General features: G+C 39.9%; 1 protein-coding gene across 1 annotated transcript in view; it reads right to left on the bottom strand.

Moving 5' to 3' along the window:
• Positions 1 to 1533: 1533 nt before the first annotated feature.
• The window catches only part of TERF1 (telomeric repeat binding factor 1), a 29308-nt gene continuing 4502 nt past the window's right edge, over positions 1534 to 26339 (bottom strand). The window contains exons 2-9 of the mRNA XM_030553267.1: positions 25540 to 25635; positions 22898 to 23028; positions 22174 to 22260; positions 20637 to 20786; positions 16421 to 16530; positions 12646 to 12749; positions 9566 to 9639; positions 1534 to 2271 (exon numbers count right to left, since the gene is read on the bottom strand). Coding sequence (XP_030409127.1) covers positions 2113 to 2271; positions 9566 to 9639; positions 12646 to 12749; positions 16421 to 16530; positions 20637 to 20786; positions 22174 to 22260; positions 22898 to 23028; positions 25540 to 25635 — 911 coding nt within the window. The 3' untranslated portion in view covers positions 1534 to 2112. The remainder of the gene's footprint in view (positions 2272 to 9565; positions 9640 to 12645; positions 12750 to 16420; positions 16531 to 20636; positions 20787 to 22173; positions 22261 to 22897; positions 23029 to 25539; positions 25636 to 26339) is intronic.

Raw genomic sequence — 26339 nt, 5'->3', positions numbered from 1 at the left:
CCCAGGCAATTAATTTTTTTTCTTCATGACTTGATTCCTTGATTTTGTTTTCTACATCTTGATTTTGTACTGAATGCTCATTCATACTCTTCCTCTTTTTAGCCTCCCCTTTTGTTATGAAAACACCTTGCTGACTACTCTGGCCAGTCTGTCCCCAAGACAATTAGTCCTCCCTCTATTGAGGTGGAGGCCATCCAAAGTATAAGGTCCTCCTGTCTCTGTAGAAGGTGGACCACATTGCTTACCGAGGCAGCAGTTCACTTCTGGAATCTTGACTTCTGTTTTCCTTCGCTGTTGGGACAGAGAAGATCTTGGAGAAAACTCATTTACACCTGAATCCAGGAGCTCTGATGGAATGCTGACATATGAACTAGATGCAGCAGGAAATCTTATTTGGAGGTCTCAAACTTTTGACATTCATTCACTATGGTGGCAAGAGGAAGGTGTTCAGGACAGAGAGAGAGAGAGAGAGAGAGAGAGAGACTGAAGAGCCTAATGCAACTTGTTTCAAAGAGACTAAGACCAGGCAGCTCACCTTTGAAGCAGCTGTTTGTCATCATGAGCCATGTCTGTCTGCCAGACTCATCATGGTAGTACCGGTCTAACTTATAAAAGTTGTGAAAAGGCAACTTAATGATTTCACAATAAATTTTTAACATGACCTGGTGGACAGGGAAGTATGGGTTTTCTCCTTGTCTTATAAAACCTTTTCCTTGAGATTTTGGCATTCTGTACCACACGTTGAAGACTGGAAGAGACAGCCCATATGCTCCCTATAAGGCAATAGGTGGCACACTGTCCTGCTTAGGGAGCACTCACTCTTTTCATATGAGCTAATAGCATCCTGATGCACTTACATGAGCTGCCCTTCCCAGAGTTTATCTTCACTTGCTGACAGTGAGAAAATATAGAAACCAGCTATATCATTTCCTAGGCACAGTGGCCTGCCATGTGTTGACTAAACAGGCTACCGAACCATGTCTGAAACATTCCACATCCTGATCATTAGAGTCATACTGGAGAGAGTGTCAAGGTTGCAACTGGGGGGGGGGGGGAAGAGAGGGGCAAAGAGATGGGATAGGAGAAGAGATCCACAAGAGGATTAAGTGACCTGCAAATAGGTACTTTCACAATATTACTCCCCACTCTCATTCTACCCTCACCCCAATTTCCTCTTCTGTGAAAGGACTAAGATTAATTTTCAGTTGTGCCAGCAGCATAGGGAACTTCCAAATGGCATCTTTACAAAGAAAAATGCAGTGAGTACAAAAAAAACCAAATTAAAACCCACACACTTGCAGATAATTTGGAAAGTATCTTAAATTAGCAATTCAAGATTTTTGTGCAGTTATGCCTGCAGATAAATAAGTGTACAAGCCACTTTGACCAAGGTATCTCAAGAATGAAATGCTGGACAGAGATCAAAAACATCACATTGATGCTGCATGACCTACCTTAATCTGATTCTCTTTGAGGATCACACACAGTAATTGCAGATGCAAGCCTTTATGATGTGACTATCACTAAATGCTCTGGAAATGATGCATATCTTTATAAGGCTACAAATACAGTTTACTGTTTTAACATTCTATTTACATCTTTAATATTACACAATTAGTATTTTGCAAATTAAGTACAACATTGCCATTTCATGAGTGAAAACATCCACTTTATACAGATAAATGCCATCTTTATGTTGTTACATATCTATACTCAAGAGAGGATACACAGATGATGTATAACGTTTATTGTTCTGGTTCCACTGTCAGGATGCTACTTTTAAGACTTTACCTTACCCAACCAGAACTAAAAAGCTATGGTACCTTGTGCTTTGCAGAATTAAAAAATTCAAATTAAAACATTCTAAAGGAAAAAAGATATAATGCAAGCTCTTAATCTTATCACTTATTGCTTTTCGTAGTATATAAATTCATTGAGAGAGAAACATTAGTCTTACATTACTGTATTAATGAATTCACATACAGGAAGCTATTTTATATCAAACTTAAACTACTCACTTTATAACCAAAATTATTGGGAAAAGCTAGATAGGTGTCCAAACATTTTCATGGGAAAGTGGTACAAGAGTTGAAGTTACTTCTCACTGTCCAACTAAACAATGTCTTTCTTGATCATAATTCTCCATCTGTCTTTTAACATGACACTGGTTCGGTTGTTGAAGTCATAATGAATCAAAATTTTAGTCCAATTTCCCACTCCAAACTTCTTTACCCCATCCTTCAGTCTACTGTCTTCTTCCCAAGTCCATCGCTTTAGAAAAAAGAACAAATTGTACACACTAAATTTTCTACGTAGAAAGTTCTAATTTGACACATTTAGTTTAAATACCAGAAATGTATGAAAATATTTATGTCACTTATTAGTTTACAGGCATTCATATAATGCTACATTAAAGGTAGGTCAATTCTACATTTCCAGGTTACATCCGATACTTTAGGAGATATTCTCTTGTTTGGGTTTGGAGGATTTACACACATCTGTTATTTGTTATTGCACATTACCAACAAAGCATTAAGATTACAGTTGCTGTACATCTGCTGTGAAGCGCTGGCAGTTATACATGATTTTGCTCAAACTGTCAGACAGCATAAATTTTTTAACCAGTCACTAGGTTGGTTTTATCATTTTCTTTCAAGGACCACAATACCGGAGGCTATATAAATCCAGACTAAAGGTTACCAGTTCAAATGTTAAAGAATAAGTAGATGCTCCTTTAGAATAAATAAATTTGGGCTGCTGAAGTTTCACACAGAATGTCACATAATAAAGACATAAGTGCATTTTGTAAATTCTATCCAATGACCCACAGGCTTTCAAAATTTACTAAGGAGCCTAAGCTAGGCAGGCTCTTGAAAATTTTATCAGTGATGATCAAGACTAATATTAATCGACATACAATGACCATTAGGACATTAAACAGTACTTGTCAATACAATACATAGGTAGCTATTTCTGCGAGTTTCACTTGAAAAAGAAGTATCAAAAGGGGATGCTGTGTATCAACATCAATGGCATTTCAAATGTTAGTTCTTTTCATATGTTTAGTATTTAAAATCCTGGATGAAAAATACAAGCATGTATGTATTATTTAAGACAGAGCAGTAAGCAACTTGCTCAAGGTCATAAAGCAATTACCCATCTGACATCTAGTCATGTGCACTAACCAGAAAACCATGTTATGTCTAAACTAATCTAAGACTACAGCAGTATATTTAGTGTATTTTGCTATTAATGCAACTATCATTATAGGCCCACAAGTACAAAATTAAATATACAACATGCATCGAGTTATCAAATATGATAAGAATTTCCAAACCCAATGAAGCTAAACTCAACTCAACCTTAAAAAAAAAAAGAGAAAGAGTCTTAAGTCATAGAGTTAAAGACCAGAAGGTACAACCAGGTCATCTAGTCTGTTGTCTTGTATATCACAAGACACCAGCACCATCACCTAGCACCCACACAGTAAAAACAACAACAAAAATTAGACCAAAGTATTAACTGAAATCAGGCTGGATAAAAATCCAGGATTTAAAAAAAAATTAAAAATGGAATTTAAATTAAATATGGGTATACTTTTAAAATAAACCTATTTAAAATTCAATTTGAAACTTCCTATACTCTATTAAAATAATTTAAATTAAACTAAAAATATTAAGCAGCACAAATTTTCTGCTGAAGATCAATTAAAAAAACCTGATGGAAGTCACAGGCTAAGCACCTGGAATCAGACTTTGTTGAAGTGCTAAACTAACTTCTGACAGCAGGAGCCTCTTCTGTATGTGCAGAAAGAATATTTTCTTCATTTCAGTTCATTCAACTATTTCAGTTCAATTATTAGTTCAGAGTGGCCCAACTGGTGGCCACTGAGCCACTTCTGGTGCCCATGGTGTCCACTCCCCCAGCAGCAGCTGTGTGGAACGTAGAGAGCATTGCAGTGAAATGCTGCACATGCCAGAGACCTGCTCTACAAAATGGCATCCTTTGCATGGCATGACTTCTCACGTACCATGTGTGAGAGGTCATGTTGCATGGAGGATGTCACTTTATGTTACAAAATTGTGTACTCTGTACGGTAGGACCTTGTACGTGTGGTTTGTGTGAGGTCACACTGCTTGGAGGATGCCACTTCATTTCTGTGTCTGGCATGTGGTGGTGCTGCACAACTGCTCATACAGCCCATGTGACTGAAAAGTTTATTCAGAGTCAAGAAACAACTGGAAGTTTCAAACCATGAAAGCTTTCTTCTTCTGATCTATGATCAGTGTGAGAGTATGAGCTCTATTAGTTCTAAAATCTTGAAGGAAAATCAGTTCAGCATTCATTTGCTTTTGCATGATAGCAAGACGGTTACCAGTTGTTCTGTACTGTCTGCTGCCAAGGTAATTTGGCAATGAGATGACGGTTATCTGCTGCTATCATGGGTGCCCCTGGCTGAGATCGGCCAGGGGTGCAACAGCAAAACTGGGAGACTCCCAGAGTCAATCCCTTCTTTATGGTTTCTAAAAATAGTCAGTCCTGCCTAGAATATGGGGCAAATGTACTAGAGAAGCAGTGTATCAGAGAGCACAGCTGCCCTGTGTCAGATCCCGCAGAAATGATGAGCTACATGCCATTCACAGGGGTGCCCCTGCAACAACCGCATCCGTTGCATCCTTCCTCCTCCAACCTTCCTGGGCTACCGTGGCAGTGTCCCCCCCCCCATTTGTGTCATGAAGTTATAAAGAATGCAGGAAGAAACAGTGATTCGTTAGTGAGATAAAATGAGGGGGAGGCAGCCTCCCCATGCTATGACAGTCCAGGCAGGACATTAAGCGGTGCGGGGGAGAGGAGCCCAGCATCCCGCTGCCATGATAGTCCAGGCAGGACAGAATCTTTTCTTTACACAGGAAAGGGAGGGGGCTGATGGAGCTCAGCCCCCAGTGGCTATGATGAAGACAGTTACCAGCCGTTCTGTACCATCTCCTGGGAATGACCAGGAATCATTCCTATTTTTACCCAGGCGCCCCTGAGGCCAGCCAGGGGTATTCAGCAGTTATCAAGCATGTACCATCTGCCACCGGGGAGGGAAAAGGATCTGATACTGCTCTTTACTGCCGCAGCATCGCGTCTACCAGCAGCATTCAGTAGACATAGGGCAACATTAAAAAAAAGTCAAGAAATGATTTTTTTCCCCTTCTCTTTCACGTGGTGGGGGAGAGGAGGTACATTGACGAGCTATTCCCTGAAGCACGCCGGACAATGTGTTTGACCCTACAGGCATTGGGAGCTCAGCCAAGAATGCAAATACTTTTCAGAGACTGTGGGATAGCTGGAGTCCTCAGTACCCCCTCCTTCCCTCCATGAGCGTCCATTTGAGTCTCTGGTTTCCCGTTACACTTGTCACGCAGCACTGTGTAGCCTGTAGTTTTTTGGTTTTTTTTCAAACACTTTGGCATTTCGTCTTCTGTAATGGAGCTTTGATAGAACAGATTTGTCTCCCCATACAGTGATCAGATCCAGTATCTCCCGTACGGTTCATGCTGGAGCTCTTTTTGGATTTGGGACTACATTGCCACCCGTGCTGATCAGAGCTCCATGCTGGGCAAACAGGAAATGAGTCAAAATTTCGCAGGGCTTTTCCTGTTTACCTGGCCACTGCATCCGAGTTCAGATTGCTGTCCAGAGCGGTCACAGTGGTGCACTGTGGGATACTGTCCGGAGGCCAATACTGTCGATTTGCGGCCACGCTAACTCCCTAATCTGATATGGTAATACCGATTTTAGCGCTACTCCTCTCATTGGGGAGGAGTACAGAAACAGATTTAAAGAGCCCTTTATATCGATATAAAGGGCCTCGTGTGGACGGGTACAGCATTAAAATCGGTTTAATGCTGCTAAAATCGGTTTAAACGCGTAGTGTAGACCAGGCCTTAGATAACATTGTGAGCTGCTTAGAGTAGGAAACTGGCATATCCTTATAGCACAATGCATTCTCTATCTGCTAGAGAATGAGGCAACAGCAAGTAACAATAACTGGCAGATTTCAGAATTGGATCCTACCTCCCTCTGCTTCTGCCCTGTTCTTTCATAAGGTGAACAAATTTGTAATGTAAATCTAAAATGTTCTCAGGAGTCATCATATTTCACCCCAGGATCATAACAAAGAGTTTTAGTGATAAAGGGATAACCCTGTAAGGGTGAGTTATTCTGGAAGTGCTACCAGAAGGATAATCACAGCAGTGCTAGTACACTGAACTATGTCACCAGACCCTCTCTTATTCATATGTATTATTTAAAAAAAAAAAAATCACATCGTGATAGCATCCAGAAGGTACCAATAGGCTAGCAAAGCCTGAGCCTCACTATGTTAAGTGCTGTAAAAACAAAAGCAAACAAACAAACAAACAAAAAAAAAAAGACACCGTCCCCACCCTGAGTTTATAATCTAAAAAAGTTCCTCTCCTAAAAATATTTCTATTTTTATTTCAAATAAGTTGGATTTTATAGTTTAAAATGTCAAGCTTCCTCATACAGTTTGAGTGTCCCCTTCCAAAGCTCATTCCTGAAATATAGGATGAAGGACTCTACAAACACTGAGAGACTCAATAGCTTAGATTTGTTCAGAGCTAGAGATGTTCCAGGTTAATGCTGCTAGTTACCACCCGTTAGGCCAAATGGTGAATCTGACCACAAAAAGAGCAAGCCAGCACTGATCCACAACTGAAAAGTTGGTGACAGATAGTTACAAAAAGCAAAGCTAGCAGTTTAAATCCTCTGTGATAAGGTACTACAAACTCCTCTTAAATCCTTTACATGTAATTGCTCATGTTTGGAAACAAGTATTACACATACTTGCAAGTTAAGTTGAATCATCCCCACAAACACCTCCCCCCCCCCCAAACAAAAATTGAATTTTCTTCTTTGACACAAATAAAGGTCCAATTCTGGATCCCTTGCTTCAGCAGCAAGCCCCATTGAATCAATGGGGCTACTCATGTCACTAAAGGACTTCTCACACAAAAAGGGGTATAAAATGGAGCCTTCTAGCATCCTCAATAAGTGGCACTTGCATCTGTAGAGTTCAGTTTACTACTGAAAGGCTTTAGAAATTAGAGAATTCTCCTTTCAATGGTGTTGCATCAGACTGAAATATGTAGCTTAACTGAAAAATGTTGCTACGAAAAGCTGAAAATGGGTACTGAACCATTGCAATGAAATGCCATTACAAAACAAAAGCAAAGAAAGCCAACATTGAAAGAGGGACTGCATGGAAAAGGGAGTTCTAAAAAAGTCAACAATCCTTTGTGACATTCACAGCATTCTTTCATGCATGCAGACAGTCTTATATAACCCACAATTATGTGACTGAGCAGACTCAACTTTCTGGAATACCAAAAACACTGCTGTGTAATATTGATTTTAGAGATCCTATTGACAAGGACTACTGCACAGAAATAGCAAGGAGATAAAGTATGAATTCTATAGGTTCACGAGAGCAATTACATAGAATTTGAATTTTCTTCTTTGTTCTTTATAAGAATTTAGGAATTTAACAAAATTTTCCCACCCCCTACGACCTTCTATCTGTTTCTGTATGTTGTTGGGTTTCTGCATTTTTAATAGGGTTGACTTAACTATATAGTTAACACTTTAACCATCATAGCTTCTGGTCTTCCTAAGGTACCTGTGCACAAGCATCACCAAAGTCAGCACAAGTCTGGGAAAGGTTTGTAATTAACTACTGATGCACAACTACCATAGTAAAGAACAAAATATTGATAATATATACAGCTTTTCTGTATTAGTGGGGAGTGAAAACTTAGGACCAGGTGCAGTATAAGTTATTTTGTTTTGTTTTTTTTAAATCATGTGGCAATGTGCCAATATTCTTCATGTCAAAGTGGTAGCTTTTGCTTCCTTCATCAGTAACGAAATAAGAAGAAAGGAGGCATTGGCTTTGAGCCATTTGGCTATGTTTCTGCAAGAAGGGAATAAATATTTTAAGGCAAACAAATACATTAACAATGTGTTCCTCTAAAATTTTGTTTTGATAAAACATCTGTAGCTTCTAAGGAGACTGTCAGTCCCGTAACTACTTGTAAAGTTTTTGCCACAGTTAAGCATTGCTTTGAAGTAAATTGCATTTCAACTCAGTGTTTTAGATATGGATACAGGCACCACATTAGTCTCTGCGATATGGATGTTGGTGGCTTAACAATGGATCTCTTAGTAGATGGTCTAATCCGAGGATTGGATGTACCTGTAAATTTAAACCACTACTTTGACTTTGATATAGGCTGTTAAGGAAGGGAGGAATAAAGGTGCTAGATGGACATATACCTACAGTAAACTGATAGGAAAGTTATTTTTTCTAGTTATTCTTAAAAATTTGAGTCACAAAAATAAGTTCATCTTTTCCTGATGAACTCAAGATAAAAGGATGAATCAGCTTGTGTCAGACTGTTATAAATGACAGTTTGGAGACTCAGACAAGATTTCCAACAATCTTGTGCTGTCTAACTGTCTCTTCAGTGCTCCTCTGTGTTGAAAACTGAAGCCTATATTCTAGCTTTATTTAAAAGGTCATCATGGCAGTCATTTCAGAAAGTTAACTGTATACCAGATGTATTATTTCAGAACAGTTGAGTCTTGTTCCCAAGCAAACATCCCTATATTAAACTCACATTTCTAGGATTTCCAAAGTTAGGTGGTACTTTAGTTTGTGTCCGTGATGTAACTAGCGTTTAAAATAGTGACTACAAACAAACAGATTTCAATATTTTCTTCATGGATCAGGCCTTTATGAAATGCAGCATTATGGGAAGTTGCCCGTTAGACCACTGTAATAGGTTTACTTTGAAAACTCCAATTATGTATTTTCACCCTTACAACAGAGCACTTTGTTCACTAATGATATGTCTATACTACCCACCAGACTGGTGGGTAGTGTTCGATGTATCAGGGATCAATTTATCGCATCTCGTCTGGATGTGATAAATTGATCCCCAAATTGACACCTGTACTCCACCTTGGCAGGAGGAGTAAGTGGAGTCGACGGTGGAGCCGCAGCAGTCAATTCGCGCCATGAGGACGGCCAGGTAAAGTTGAACTAAGAAACGCAAATAGTGTAGCTGAGTTGATTATCTTAGTTCCAACCCCACTCCCCACCCCCCAGTGTAGCCCAGGCCAAAGTTGACAGCCCAACAGTAAGCCACTGTGTGACAAAAATCATTGATGCCGGCTTGTCCAAAGCTCCTGCAAGGAACTGCTGTCTTGAAGCCTATAACCTAGATAATGTAAATTAGGTATTGTCTAGTTTAAAGTTTTTCATTCATGACTTAGTTTTCTGTCATGTGTATGTTTGGAAAAAAAAGACACAGGATGCTGAAACCCTAAATAGCAACAAACAATACACTTTGCAAGTTTGAGTTTCACGAGTATTAGCAACATACTGCACAGTAACTAAAGTAACAACATTCTTTCCAATATTTTCTCTAATTGAATACCCATACATTTTGTAGATTAATTTTAGGTCCATTTACAGTATAAAACCAATACACACCTGCTTCTTTCGGTCAGTTTGCCTGTGAGACAGAGACTTTCCATCATTTTCAATGTTCTGCAAATCACTGAGACCTAAATTAATAAGTTAAGCACACAAAGATCAATAAATGTCAACATTCTGAACCTAGTTCTTCACTGTAACATTTACACCCATGAGAAACAAGAACAAAGTGAGTGTAGAATATTACTATTTGATTGGTTAGCCTTTTACATCTATTTTGGACTACTGTAAGTGTCTATACAGGATACGCAAAGTGGAGAATCTGACCATCTGTTGGGGGTACTCAGAAAAGAATATTTACAAATGGCCACTAAATTCCTGCAAGAGATTGTACCAGTAGAATTGTACCAGTAGAAGAATTTTACTTGTATTTTAAAGCTATTCAGAATTCTTCTTTATTAAATATTCAAACATTTCTCCATTATTACAAACAAAACAGTATAAAAATCTACCTTGTAGCTATTTACATGCACCTTTGTCCACCTACCCATCTCCCCTGTGGCTTATTTTAACATTCTAAATCTGTGCAGCTTTGTCACAGCTAGTCACTGCCTACCTGGTTCTTCTTCCTCCCCCCCCAAAATGAAGTATTTCTCCCCAGAATTACCCTGGGGAGAGATCCAGGACAGGCACTACTAACTGCTCTCTGATAAATAAAATATACCCTAAAGTGCAAAAAATCATGAAGTGGACAGCATGATCAACTGTTTCCTAGATCTTTTGATTTAAAAACTTTAAGAGCTAAAATCTGTAGAATTTGGCCCCCACATCTGAAATCAGGCACAGTCTTGAGGCACCATGATTTCTGCTTTCCTATTCCAAAGGCAGACAAAAAATGGTGGAGTACTTGAACAAGTTAGTAGCAAATTCCAAGGGAGGAAAACAGTCATATAGGAGGTAATATTTTGAAAGCCCATGAGCATCAAGATAAATTATCTGTGAATCATTATATTGCATTCTGTCAAGTATCAGAGGGGTAGCCATGTTTGCTGCTTTTACAGATCCAGACTAAGAATCCTGTGGCACCTTATAGACTAACAGACGTTTTGGAGCATGAGCTTTCGTGGGTGAATACCCACTTCCTCAGATGCATGTAGTGGAAATTTCCAGGGGCAGGTATATATATGCTAGCAAGCAAGCTAGAGATAACGAGGTCAGTTCAATCAGGGAGGATGAGGCCCTGTTTTAGCAGTTGAGGTGTGAAAACCAAGAGAGGAGAAACTGGTTCTGTAGTTGGCAAGCCATTCACAGTCTTTGTTCAATCCTGAGCTGATGGTGTCAAATTTGCAGATGAACTGAAGCTCAGCAGTTTCTCTTTGAAGTCTGGTCCTGAAGTTTTTTTGCTGCAGGATGGTCACCTTAAGGTCTGCTATAGTGTGGCCAGGGAGGTTGAAATGCTCTCCTACAGGTTTTTGTATATTGCCATTCCTAATGTCTGATTTTTGTCCATTTATCCTTTTCCGTAGAGACTGTCCAGTTTGGCCGATGTACATAGCAGAGGGGCATTGCTGGCATATGATGGCGTATATTACATTGGTGGATGTGCAGGTGAATGAACCAGTGATGGTGTGGCTGATCTGGTTAGGTCCTGTGATGGTGTCGCTGGTGCAGATATGTGGGCAGAGTTGGCATCGAGGTTTGTTGCATGGATTGGTTCCTGAGCTAGAGTTATTATGGTGCGGTGTGCAGTTACTGGTGAGAATATGTTTCAGGTTGGCAGGTTGTCTGTGGGCAAGGACTGGCCTGCCACCCAAGACCTGTGAAAGTGTGGGATCATTGTCCAGGATGGGTTGTAGATCCTTGATGATGCGTTGGAGGGGTTTTAGCTGGGGACTGTATGTGATGGCCAGTGGAGTCCTGTTGGTTTCTTTCTTGGGTTTGTCTTGCAGTAGGAGGCTTCTGGGTACACATCTGGCTCTGTTGATCTGTTTCCTTATTTCCTTGTGCAGGTATTGTAGTTTTGAGAATGCTTGGTGGAGATTTTGTAGGTGTTGGTCTCTGTCTTGGGGTTAGAGCATCCCACACTTTCACAGAGACCAACACCTACAAAATCTCCACCAAGCATTCTCAAAACTACAATACCTGCACAAGGAAATAAGGAAACAGATCAACAGAGCCAGACGTGTACCCAGAAGCCTCCTACTGCAAGACAAACCCAAGAAAGAAACCAACAGGACTCCACTGGCCATCACATACAGTCCCCAGCTAAAACCCCTCCAACGCATCATCAAGGATCTACAACCCATCCTGGACAATGATCCCACACTTTCACAGGTCTTGGGTGGCAGGCCAGTCCTTGCCCACAGACAACCTGCCAACCTGAAACATATTCTCACCAGTAACTGCACACCGCACCATAATAACTCTAGCTCAGGAACCAATCCATGCAACAAACCTCGATGCCAACTCTGCCCACATATCTGCACCAGCGACACCATCACACGACCTAACCAGATCAGCCACACCATCACTGGTTCATTCACCTGCACATCCACCAATGTAATATACGCCATCATATGCCAGCAATGCCCCTCTGCTATGTACATCGGCCAAACTGGACAGTCTCTACGGAAAAGGATAAATGGACAAAAATCAGACATTAGGAATGGCAATATACAAAAACCTGTAGGAGAGCACTTCAACCTCCCTGGCCACACTATAGCAGACCTTAAGGTGACCATCCTGCAGCAAAAAAACTTCAGGACCAGACTTCAAAGAGAAACTGCTGAGCTTCAGTTCATCTGCAAATTTGACACCATCAGCTCAGGATTGAACAAAGACTGTGAATGGCTTGCCAACTACAGAACCAGTTTCTCCTCTCTTGGTTTTCACACCTCAACTGCTAAAACAGGGCCTCATCCTCCCTGATTGAACTGACCTCGTTATCTCTAGCTTGCTTGCTAGCATATATATACCTGCCCCTGGAAATTTCCACTACATGCATCTGAGGAAGTGGGTATTCACCCACGAAAGCTCATGCTCCAAAACGTCTGTTAGTCTATAAGGTGCCACAGGATTCTTTGCTGCTATTGCATTCTGTGTATCACAAGTCTTAATGAAAGCCACAGTATACTCACTTTGAAGACAACTGGTTTTTCTGTGTTTTGTTATCTCATTAGAAGGCATGTTTTCTATCTTCCAGAGGGTGTTCTGTGCTAAGGAATAAAGGCGTTTGCGTGACCTGCAAGATACATAAAGATATAACTAGACCTGCTGAAACATTCAGCATACGTGTTACAGTTATGCACGCTGTTTTTTTGGTTTGGTCACTGAACTGAAAAATAATTTTTCCAACAAACTGTATTTTAAATTTTTTCTTGTCAAAACAAATGAATCCGAAGTGACATTTCAAAACTGTTAGTTTAGAAAGTTTCAAAAGGAATAGTTACCTACATTTCCATAACTGCTGTTCTTTGAGGTGTGTTGCACATGTACATTCCACTAGAGGGGTGTTCACGCCCTCTCGCAAAGATGTCAGATTTCCACTCTCCCCTCCCCCAGTGGCTTGAGCGCCCTCTGTTGCCACATGGCATTGTGTGCTGGTATAAGGCAGAGCCACCCCAATGCCTGTTTCTTTGTACCCATTTGACTCCAATAGAGAGGGGAAGGCAGGCAGATTGTGGAATACACCTCAAACTATTGCAGAAAGGTAAATAACTTTCTTCGAGTGATTGCACATCATTTCCTCTGTAGGTGGCTCACAAGCAAACAGCTATGGAAACTGGCATCATCTGTGCACTGACAGTCGATGGAGTAATGAGAAGTGAAAGTCTGGATTGATGACCAAGTCACTGCGTTACACATCAACAATTGGTACTCAAGCCAGGAAATCTGCAGAAGCTGTTTTTGCTCTAGTAGAATGTGCTAGTTCTGGCAATGGTGGGGTTTTGTTACACAGTTGGTAGCACAAATGGATGCAGAGAGATCCAGGAGGAGATTCTCTGGGACGAAAGTGGATTGCCCTTAGCTCTACAGCTCTTTTTCCAAACTTCCTTATCAGCAACTGTGGCAGATTTAGCGTGCACATAATGTTGTCCTGTTGTTGATCTTAGTTTGTTCTGTGGCATTACATAGTTCATGATGTTATTAGTCACATGCACAAACACTCTTCCTATCACTGGTCCATCTGTAGTGGACCTAAATGTGGCTGCCACTCGGTATAAAGCTAATCTCTTCTCGCATCTGGTGAGTAAAGTCTTTCTTCATGCCTATGGTGATGAGGTTTTGGAAAAAACATGGGCAGATATCTTGGTTAATGTGAAAATTAGAGACTACTTTTGTAAGGACCTTTGGGTGTGGACAGAGATAAACCTTATTCTTTTAAAAGCTGCATAAGGTGGTTCTGACACTAGAGCTCTCAGCTCACCAACTCTTCTGCTGAGGTGATCACTACTAGGAATACTACCTTCATGGAAAGGTGAAGGAAGGAGCAAGTCACGAAAGTTTCAAAGTGGAGTCCTGTTAGACTAGTCAGGGCTAAATTAAGATCCCCAGGAGAGATGGGATCCTGCACTTGAGGGTACAATCTGGCCATACCTTCAGAAATTGACTAACAATGGGGTAGGAGAAAAGGGGCCTATTATCTTCCAGTATATGGAAAGCTGAGAACAGCCAAACGTACCCTTATGGAACCAATGATCACATTCTGTTTTAGATCTAGAAGGTAGTTCAGCACAGCTTTTGGGGATGCTTTGTGAGGAGACATACCTTTCTCATGAGCCCAAATGGAGAAGCACTTCCACTTGGGCGGGTAAGTGATTCTAGTTGAGGGTTTTCTACCATTTAGAAGAACATTCTGGACAACCGTCATTGACGGTATGAAGGAACTGAGGGGGATCAGGGATAGCTCTGCCCTCTTAAACCAGCATGTAGTGGTGTGTGGCCACAAAGCCTTCAAGCAGCCCTGATGGGTACTGATGAGTAAAAAATCTCCAACATCTGTGCATGAGGTGCACACAAGTCCACAGTGGAATTGACATGCCATCGCTTGCAGAAGAACAACCTGTTTTGGACTTTCAAAATTTGTTTTTTCATTTTATTTAATCAGTCAAGACTATTCAAGAATTTGGGTTGAATTCTCAAAGACTTTTGGTTGCCTCAAACAACTGATTTTTTTGGGCAAATTTACCATTCGCCATAAAAATTTCACTCAGCTTTAGTGAGACAGAGCAACAAAAAATTCTTTACTTTTTTAGATATTCTCTTGCATTCTCTGATGATTCATTTGCAATACTTCTCTGATCTTCTAGATTACTTTAAAAAAAGATAGAAATGTTTAAAAGCCAAAAGTCATCCCCTAGACTTCAACCCTTCTGTCTAGCCAAGTGACCTGACCCTCTCTAAGAAAGCTTCTAACAAAAGTATACAAAGGTTAATTATGTAGAACCATTAACCTCCTTAGAGACTCATTAGTCTATTAAAAAAGACCAGCGGCAATATCTCAGCCTGCCATAAAACAATGTGACTAAATATAATACATGCTTAAAATTGAAATATTAATTATAAAGAAGTCCTTCAAAGAGTAGTATGCCCATATTTTCAAACTTTAATTCTAAATCCTTCTTATAGACAACTTATGGAAACCATCTGTATTCTTCAACTAAATCTTCCCTATCCTGTATTCTATCACTCTCTCAACAGATGTAATCAGTATAAGACACCATCCTTACAACATTTTACAATTACTCTTCACTAATATAGTCTAATCTGCATCCAGGTTACCTTCCTTAGTGAAATGTTCAGATCAAGCATAAAATAGTAGCAGTGAGGTCTACATCCACAATGAAAATCTATTCTAGCCCACAATCTCTGTGAGAAAGAACTTGTAGCACATCTAGGATTTCAATCACCACCACAGCACATTCAGTCAGAAAGAAAGGTGAATAGCATCCAAATTTACAAGTTCAGTCAAACTTCCACAACATCCCTCATTATTAAAAGCATGTCAGTGCTTTCAAACAGAAGCTTTAAGTTGTTAAAGCTCTACTCCAAATCATTTTTTTAGGTTACTGGTTTGAAAGAGACCCAACTACTTTCTACACTATGATCACAACTAGTAGACAGACAACCTAATTTACTGGAGTCATCAGTGAACTAGGGACTGGTTTATCCCCTCCACTTTGGCAGAAACCTACCAGAACATGAAACACTTGTCTCCCTGCTTTCTTTTCTTCATATGCCAGTATGCCCTGAATTTGGAGGGCAGGACTAAAAAAGCTTATGCATAAAGAAAAAATTAAATAAATTTCAACGTTTTTAAACTGTCACAACTGTCTGACAATAATTTGTTAAAGTTAAAAATGTGCATCTTCACCAAATATTTACCAAGTCCGTGCCAAACCCTACCAACTTGTTTTCTGTTGGCCATTATCTTTTGGAAGAATTCTTTTACCTCCTTGTAGTAGAGCCCTGCATGGGACTATTTTTTAATCCTGCTCCCATCCTGCCCCTTAATACCTGGTCCCACATTGTTTCTTGCATTTGTATCCTGCTCCCACCAACAAAAACCTTACACCTCGCAATAGAGAGAATCTCCCATGCTAATAAAAAAACAAAAAAATAAGAACTACGGTTGGTTCATATATTGTACATAAATGGAATTCACACAATTTTTATCACTAAAAGAATAAAACAATTCTTGCTTATAATAGTGTTTTATTTACATGATATAATAGATAAGTCTCTCTCTCTCTCTTAAATTTGAGTATTAAAACATTGATTTAAAAAAATAAAATAGATAGTATTTTCCCACAAATTGCCACCCACAACAAAGTACATTTTACTCACTAAGCTAATTTCAAACAGCACTGATAAATTCTTATATGGTTACTGGTCTGATGTTGAGTTACAAACCTTTGTTGTGTTTCCAAATTACTTTCATTATTTGTTTCAATAGTATTTTCAGGTTTATTGAGTGAAATTGTTGCTTCCAATCTTTTACTCTCCACCTCTTTTGTGGCTGCCTATGAGGATTGTAAGAGCAAGTGATGCATTTATTTGAACTCAAACTGCAGTTAAGTAACAACATGTATTAACTGTCACAACACATTAGGTATACTAAAGTAGTTACTATTAGAAATTTCTTCAAAGTAACTGTGACAAAGTTCCTCCTCTATCTTGGTGGGTCCTGTGCTTATTGGCAGATTTGCTCACCTCAGTGATTTTCCCCACAGTCTGGATCAACTCCTCCTGTGTCTGATCAGGAGTTGGGAGGTTTGGGGGGAACCCGGGCCCACTCTCTACTCTGGGTTCCAGCCCAGGGCCCTGTGGATTGCAGCTGTCTATAGTGCCTCCTGTAACGCTGCATGACAGCTACAACTCCCGGCGCTACTTCCCCATGGCCTCCTCCCAACACCTTCTTTATCTTCACCACAGGACCTTCCTCCTGGTGTCTGATAACACTTGTACTCCTTAGTCCTCCAGCAGCATACCCTCTCAGGGCTTGTCTACATCAGAAAGTTGCAGCGCTGGTGAGGGAGTTACAGCGCTGCAACTTTGAAGGTGTACACATCTGCAGGGCACCACCAGCGCTGCAACTCCCTGTTTGCAGCGCTGGCCGTACTCCCGTTTTGTCTCGGGTGTAGAGGATCCAGCGCTGGTGATCCAGCGCTGGTAATCCAATGTAGACACTTACCAGCGCTTTTCTTGACCTCCGTGGAAGGAGGAAGCCTCTGGTAATCAAGCTGGTCTCCTTTCCCGGTTTGCTCTCTCGTTCCCGGAACCCCGAGCAAGCAGGTCTCCTTCCCTGCGGTTTGCTGGGTGGCTCCGGGAAGGCGAGAGCAAACCGCGGCGAAGCTGGTCTCCTTTCCCGGTTTGCTCTCGCGTTCCCGGAACCCCGAGCAAGCAGGTCTCCTTCCCTGCGGTTTGCTGGGTGGCTCCGGGAAGGCGAGAGCAAACCGCGGCAAAGCTGGTCTCCTTTCCCGGTTTGCTCTCGCGTTCCCGGAACCCCCCTTGAAGCCGCCCAACAGCGCTGCAGTGTGGCCACATCTAACACCACTTGCAGCGCTGGTTGCTGTAAGTGTGGCCACTCTGCAGCGCTGGCCCTATACAGCTGTACTAATACAGCTGTAACAACCAGCGCTGCAAAATTTTAGATGTAGACATGGCCTCACTCTCAGCTCCTTGCGCCTCTTGCTCCCAGCTCCTCACACGCACTTCTCCTCTGGCTCCCCCTCACCTGACTGGAGTGAGCTCCTTTTTAAACCCAGGCGCCCTGATTAGCCTGCCTTGATTGGCTGCAGGTGATCTAATCAGTTTGTCTGTCTTAATTGGTTCTAGCAAGTTCCTGATTACTCTAGTGCAGCCCCTGCTCTGGTCACTCAGGAAACAGAAAACTACTCATCCAGTGACCAGTATATTTGCCCTCTACCAGACTCCTGTACCACACTGGACTGGGTCTCTCACATAACATTTTGCCATTAAGATAAATATATTCAAAGTAGCATTCATTAGGTTATGCATAGAACTAGAGTTCCATCAGAACACTTATCAAAAGTTCAATAACCAAAGACATTTTAAGAGAGGAACACATTTGATGCTATGTACATTAACAGTTACACAATACATGTTCAAACAAACAAGGGTATGTGGGGGATGCATGCTATTCTAAGGGAGCAAATGTTATTCTAAAGGCAGATTCAATTGTACTGCTTGTATGAATAGATCCTGCTGGCTTTCTTGCCATTTTAAATTTAAAACTAAATATCTGATGGATCAGAATTTAAGAATATTGGTACAAACAAATTTTATCAAACAAATAACAAATTTTATCTAAGGCAATCAGGATGTGTGTGCTTACAGTCAAGTGGAGAGAGAAGCAGAAAAAATGTAATATTAATAGTCAGCTATTTAAAACCATCAATGTGTCAGACATTTAAAAATTTAAAGGGACACATTTGAAAATCATGTTTGTGCCTGCAGATGTTGTACCTATTATTGTTAAAGTTAAAACGTGAGATTGTAACTGACAAATTGAAAAAAAATACCCCCCATTTATTGTGTATGAATTCAGATGGATTTTTTTGATGGCACTTCCTCTTGTCTCAATACTAGCTTGATAACACTACCTATGCATTGCTCTGGCACAGCTTACCTACTCGCTTTTTTTAAGGCCCTGCAAGGAGTTTGCCAATAGCAGTAGCAGCTGCACTTCTGAAGATTCTGAGTTTGGTGGTAGTCAAGACAGACACCCTTTCACTCTGACCCACATATGCACCCCCTTTGCCCTACTAACCTCCCTGCATGGTACCAAGGGACAATGTAGCTAAGTGACGTGGAGTTGTGGGACTTCTCTATGCCAGGGAAGTACAGGCATGTCCGTGGATATGTGCAGGAGGGGAAAGCAGCTGACTGTGCAATGGAAGGAGGGGGCTGTTTGCTCCCCAGGATTCTTCTGCATGTATCAGAAAGTATTTTGGACATTGAAAGCACTAACCTCAGTGATGCTCCTGAAGAGTATAACAGGGATGGGTAGGAAAGGGGGAGTGGTATACTGTGGGCCTCAGAACATTTGGTGTGGAGCTCCTGGGTCTTCCTGATTCACCTCTACTGGAGAGACACATAGCAACAGCAGGGAACTATCTAAAGGTATTTTCTTTGGTGCCCTAACAGAAATCTGATTTTTTTTAACCAATTAAAAAAAATTAAGAACAAAGCAACTGACTGCTCAGCCAGAGCTGACTAGCAGCCCCACAGCAGCTGTGAGGATAAAAGGGCTGCAAGGCAGGGGGTGAGCAACTGCCAGAGACAGAGGGACAGCAGAGAAAGGATCCCTCCAGTATACTGGTGAGAAGCTGACAGACAAACCAACCTACTGAAAGGGGAAAACCAGGGCAAGAAGCTGGGGAAGGACTACAGAGGTAGGAAGTCACTCAGGGAACAGCAAGCATCTGTGAAGGGCTAGTGCTGGCTGTTACTAATAAGGGCCCTGGGCTGGAACCCAGTGGAGCGGATGCACCTGGGTTCCCCTACCTACCCTAGCCAGGGTCTCTTTAAAAGAAGCTCCTACCTCCAGAACAATTAGGTAGGATTAGCTCCTACTGGAGTCATACAACTTCTGTTCCCTATTAGCCTAAAGGGGATAGAGACTTGTCAAGAACTGACCCCTCCTTGCCAGGTCTTCAAAATGATTTGACGAATGCAGAGTTGGGTGTGACAGCATGATGAACAATGGGGACAGGTTGGTGTAATTCCCCATTGTCCTGCAAGGGGTCACTAGCAGATAAAGACCCCCATATTACAGTGCCACTTTGAATTCTTTAAGTGTACTTAATACTTTGAATGCTCTCTGCTTCTAAAAGACGTTAAAGATCAGATTTATTGATTTAAAGACTTGTTCCTCTCTTTAACCTTGTTAAATACTACACAAAGTTTAGAAGCAATCCTCTGAATTACTCAATTATAAAAGCACACATTAAAGAATTTCCCCTCACGGTTGACTAGATATAGTTTTCATTAACATCTCTTTTCAATATCTACGTAAAAGAAGATTGACTTTAATAAAGTGTCACCCTGAAGATGAACTGTGGTAGAAGTGTTTCTCTATCTCAATGATTTCAAATAGGAAGGAAGTGAAAATAATTAGATTCTTTAATCTGATATTAATTTACAATAAATATCTAAGCTGTATAATACTAAAGTTTTATAGACTTAAAGAAAAAATAATGTAACTAGCTATTTCATGCTTTTTTAAACAGTCTGTTCTAGATGACAAAAAGTGATTCTCTTACTCATACGCAAGTTTAAAAGGATCCAGTTTTAATCATACAATTCTTATTTTCTTGTATTTCTTTCAAAACAAAGCTTGTTGTGCAATACTTGTGTTTCCCACATCAAGAATCTATTTTCTGTAGTATTTTTGTGAAATTTATTCTACTATTCTTCTCTTAAGCACATGCTTTGCCTTGTTTATTAACAGAGCCATATGCGGCAATGTAAGGCTCTTCTCTCTAAAAGTGCTCAAGGTACTCTTCTAGATCAACTCATCTCCTGGACTTTTTCCATCCCCTTTATTTTGCCTCAGCATGCACCATTTTTACTAGTTTATGAGCTTTGTGTTTACTCAACATACCTTGATTAGAAAGTTTGTTGAGTTCTCTTTCAAGAAAACATCAATGTAAGACTTGATTTTATTGATCAAGAGATCATAACTGAAGCTCTGAAGAAAAGGCAGATCTGGATTGTTCCCATTAATTATTAAGGCCAGTTTCATTCTTAAAGCCTATAAACAAAGAAAATTCAGAATATACCAAAAATCCATGTATTGTATCTGATTATATAAGCAACATCTGCAAATATATTTTATAATATGCTTAATATCACTTCTCAAATATCTATTGTGCATTGGCTGGGAATGGCAATCAAAAGTGTACAAGGAAGGCTATTTACTAGTAACTGAGTCCTCTGAAGGTATTGCCTACATAGATCCTTATTTTGGATTCTGTATCATGCCTTATGAATTCCAGAACCATTTCAAGGAGTTTGGGTTGCATGAACATTAAACTGTAACCTATGGATTCCAAAACTTTCCAAATAACCCTTATTTCCTCTTCACCTTCTTTAAGCCAATCCTACAACTCCAAGGAAATGGGGAAAAGGAGAGTGGAACAGACAATTCAGAGAACTCCAGTTGTTAGTAATTAACTTCTTTTCTCTTTTATTGCCTCTGCAAATTACCACTCGAAGAGGTTAGCAATTGTTAGTAATATTCAGAAAAAGAAGAGCCAATTAGTACTAAAGCAATGAGAAAAAGTTGGGTCAAGATGAGACCTGAACTCCAGACAACAGCCATCCAAATCCTGCACACAGTACTATAGATTCGTGTTATGGAAGCTGACATAGCTTAAAATTCCAACTCCTCCTTGTTCTGCAATTTGTGGTAACTGACACCCCCATAAAGATGGAAATATCACTTATAAGTGAATAGAGCACTCTGCAATGGTTCAGGTGGAAAACTCATGAGTATGACCAGAATAAAATTCAGATTCCAGGCTTCTAGAAAGCATTCAAGTTTCTTGGAAATGCAAAGCTGCTATGGAACCCATCACAATCCATGTAGAGGAACACATCGATTTACCTTGTTTCTCAGTACAATCATCATCACATGCCTGGCTTGTGATTGAATATTTACTAAAGGTTCTTTTTCTTCTTAGACTGTGCTTCTGCTCATAAGAAACTACATAAAAATGAGGAGTCTATTGATTAAATCTGTTCCCCATGAGTATGACGAATATCATCTGCTTTAGAGACTAAAGTTTTTATTGCTCTTTATTCCTGTTTGAATTGTATTAACTATTATGAGGAATGAGGTGGATTTTATTTCTGCTTCTGAATCACTAAAATTGTTCACTGAATTCCAGTTATGCTGTTGAAATCCTAATTTAGACAAAGCTGTATTGTCTACTCCTGGATAATTACTTTCAGCCTTCACTCTCATTGAGCCAGCTGTCAGAGTGAACATGGTAAACAACAAACCCCAAACTAAACAGCCTGACTTTATTTCCCCCCCCCCACTTATATTCTACACAAAGGTGAAAATATTTAACCCTGCCCACCCCCTTCCCCCCCCACCCCAAAAAATCAATACACCCGGAAGTTGCCATTATTACCTTATTTGATTCAGATTCTGCAAATAGTCTTTCAAGGACTTCTGTAGCTTCCTTACAGCATCCTCTCTCTATGTGGACGGCTACAGCCTATAATGAGGGTAAATAAATTATATCTACAGGATATACTAAAATGCAATACCATTTAGGAAATCTGGAAGTATAAAACTTAAATTTCTGCAGCTTTACAAGGCACCAAATCTATAGTAAGATAGGTCTCCTACTTAAAACTTAAATTCAGATTTTAACTGAGTCCCCATAAGATATTATAGCAGGAGAAATTTGTTTACTATTTTAGAGCAAGTGAGTTCATTAAAAAGGGGTGCATATTTTGTTATTTTTCTGCATCTAGCTATGGTACAGTGCGGGTAAGTACTTTGCTGTAAGAAACCAACAAGTACAAGATTCAAAGAATGATTGCACATTTATATGGATGGCAAGAACTATCCAGAAATAGTTAATACTAAAAAAATGACCCCATGCCTAAGGACTTATTCACCCCCAACTGAGGTTAGCTAATGAACTTTTTGCAAGTGCAGATTATCCAACAACTGTCTAGTGTGGCATACCTCGCACCTTCCCCTGAAATTCTCAATATGGTTTCAACAGCAGTTACACTTTATATGCAAGTGGGATGAGGTGAGTTGAACTAGAACTCTGGCAGTTTTCTTGTGAGTATGTGAATTACTAGATTGACCTGCATAAATGTTTTGAACAATGCATATACCTGAATCAAAATTAAGCGATGAATATCTTCATGCAGGTTATCTGGTTTGCTTTGCTCTTCTTCAAGCAGTTTCCAAATTGACAGAGCAGATTCCAAAGGTGAAATTCTCTTATCGCTTTCAAAGTGATAACCTTAAGGAGAAAATGAAGTTACCTCTGAAGTGGCAAAGAGTAATAACATGACACCATTTTCCAAACAGCTGAAATTATCACATTAAGTATATTTAATTTTATGTAATTTTTTTAAACTGTGCATGAGTATTAGTGTTTTAAAAAAATTCACATCTCTTCAAAATATTTTCAGTGTGTGGAGGATTTGCTGTCTCACATTTTCTTCAAATGGGCTCTGCAGAGCTGAGAGTCTTTTCAATGTTAGCAAAACACAACAGAAATTGAACTCCCTCCCACACACTGATGGCTGCACTACTGTGCCTTTGTTTTTAAAGCAAGTTATACTTCTCAGTGTTGTGATTAGCTCAGTATTCTTGCCTGTAGGTATTAAGTTTAAATATGATTGCTTGTATGAACTGTATTTATTTTGGATATATTAGTTTACATATTCCTGGAATCTGGCTCAGTTTTTCCTCTTAATTTCAACTAATTAAATTCTGACTCGTCCTCTTCTGCATATACCACATACTACTCTGTATCTTCCTTAGTTTTGAAAGGGTTTTTTGCCCTATTTTTTAGTATCTTTCTTAACTATAGACAGATTATCGTTCCTCCTGAAATAGACATTTTAAAGTCAGCCACACTTAATATCACTTGCAGCATAGCTGGAGACTCAAAGAAAACTGAAGTGCCCTCAACTTCAGAGAAGAGAGAAATATTTATATAAACATACATTTCCATCTCTCTTTCAATATTGTTGCTTCAGTTACTACTAAACTTACAACTTAGTTGCAACTAGCGGCCTTTCAAAAGCTCCTGTTTTGACATTTATAAGAGTCTGGCCTATTTCTGGGCCACTGCCTACAGCACCTTCCTGCCAAAGGCAGCATTTTGTAGTGCTTAACAAAGGTGTCAGCTATAGACTAAGTGGCTGTTCTGCAAATTTCAGAAGTGGATCCACTAGCTTGTCCCATGCATGAGATTGTTAAAGATCTCATGGAGTGTGACTTGATCCTTTCAGGGATCCCTGTGGATGATTTGTAAGCTTCCACAATACAGTCTAATCCAGTGTTTCTCAACCAGGGGTATGTGTACCGCTGGGGGTATGCAGAGGTCTTCCGGGGGTACATCAACTCATCTAGATATTTGCCTAGTTTTACATCAGGCTACATAAAAAGCACTAGTGAAGTCAGTACAAACTAAAATTTCACATCGACAATGACTTGTTTATACTGTTCTATACACTATATGCTGAAGTACAATATTTATATTACAAATCAGTTGGAATTATATAGGAAAAATGAGAAAGTAAGCAATTTCAGTTATAGCATGCACTGACTTTGTAAGCAAGTAGTTTTTAAGGGAGGTGAAACTTAGGAGTATGCAAAACAAGTCAGACTTCTGAAAGGAATACAGTTGTCTGGAAAGTTTGAGAGACTCTGGTCTAATCAACCTAGCGATGGAGGACTTGGAAGCTTTGGATCCCTGGTATCTTGAGTGGAAGGACACAAACAAGGAGCACAAGCTTCTCATGGATTCTGTATGCTTGAGATAGATGTCAGAAGAACTCTGAAAATCTAAGTATGCCATGCCTTTTCAGATGCATGTTGTAGTTTTGGACAGAATGAAGGAAGGTTTATGGTGTCCTGACCACCACCCTGTCCTTTTGGAACATGCAGTAAGGCTCTTGTCTATACAAGGCTGACAGCGCTGATTTCTGGGATATGCACTGTGCTCTTGGCACACTTGTTGAATCTGCACTGCTTGTGAGAACTAAAGGATCTGGAAGGCAGATAGGCATGCCTTTGCACACATTGTCATGGGCTGACCACCATTGTAAGGAACCCATATTTGATTGAGGAAGTGGTTCACACCCTTACTATGAAGGCTTGAAGACTTCTCATGAGTTATTGTGCCCATGGAGCAATCCCTATGCACGACACCAGGAATCCTAGCATTTGGAAGCATAGCGAGATGATAGGTATTCTGTGGCTTTGCAACAAGAAAATGTAATACTGGATGGCACCAGAGAACTTATCCTGGCACAGATGAAGCTTTATGCCTGGAAGAGATTCAACATCCAAGGTGTGGCCCTTTGTGCTCTTCACTGTGATGGAGCTCTGATCAAGATGCCATCCAGAAGGGTATACAGGTGAATCTCCTGCAACCCAAGTCTATTATCACTATCAACATTTCTGTAAAAACCCTGGGGGCCGAAGATAGGCCAAATGGGAGTGTTCAGTACTGATAACACAGGACTTTTTTTTTTTTAATTGGAAAAACAGAACTAAAATTAAAAAAAAAAGTTGAACACTGTCTGAATGTAATCAGGTGAAAAATATATACCTAAGAGAAGCAATTTAATTATTCACAGTTACTAAGAAAAGTGGGGATTAGGGGACAAGGAAGGAAAGGAAGAACTCATCTGGTGCACCATGCCAAGCGAGTGGAGAAACGCATATCAGCTTCATCCAAATAACCTTTTAAAAATCAGAATTGCATTAAAAATAAGAGTTAATGAGAAATATATACCAAGTGTTTTTCCTTCTGAAATTCGTGTCAAAAACTGACACAGGTACACTGTTTTCCTCTGATGAATAGCTATTTTGGACAGTCCATTAATAATAGCTGAAAAAGGAAAGAGAAGACTTAAATCAGTTTTGTTCCAGCAGTGCCACACTGTGGATAGAGGTAAAAGAGGCACAGAACTTGCCACACCTATCGGATTTAAAGTATTTTACTAGTTTAACCAATGTCAATGCTTTAAAAAAGTATTAGCAGTCATTTTCAAAAGTGCATTAGTAAATAACTTTCTTCTCCATTACAAAATGGATGTAATCAGGTTCATATTTAAGACAGATTACTTGAGATTTACAGCAGCAACTAGAAGTGACGGAGCACACCAGAGGTTCATATTCTGTAAAATATTTAGCTAAATTCAGAATCGCAAAATACCACATGTAAATGAAAGCTTTTGTTTCACTCAAAATCTTAAGCGAGATAAATAAAATACAACTGGAGACTTCAAAGACATTTTTGGTAATATCCCAAAACCATGTGCTACCTCAGAAACAAGGAACAAAGGAAATGATTACCCAGGAAAAAAAAATTCATTGTAGCTGTTTGACTGACAAAGCAAGTGTGTTACCATAGCAACAGCAGCATCTCAAAGCACAAGCAAGGGAAATCTTGCAACATTTCACAAGGAAAGGAGGGCATATATATTACCATTATACCTATTAGGGTTAAAGTAGTTTTTGGACAGAAGTAATTGAAGCACCATGGCTTATGACTATCAGTCTAAACAGATTCATTAGAATTAGAAATAAGAC

Source organism: Gopherus evgoodei, chromosome 2 (genome assembly GCF_007399415.2).
Source record: "Gopherus evgoodei ecotype Sinaloan lineage chromosome 2, rGopEvg1_v1.p, whole genome shotgun sequence".
Taxonomy (NCBI): Eukaryota; Metazoa; Chordata; order Testudines; family Testudinidae; genus Gopherus; species Gopherus evgoodei.
Note: the sequence above shows the minus strand (reverse complement) of the source record. Positions and strands in the feature narration are given on the sequence as shown.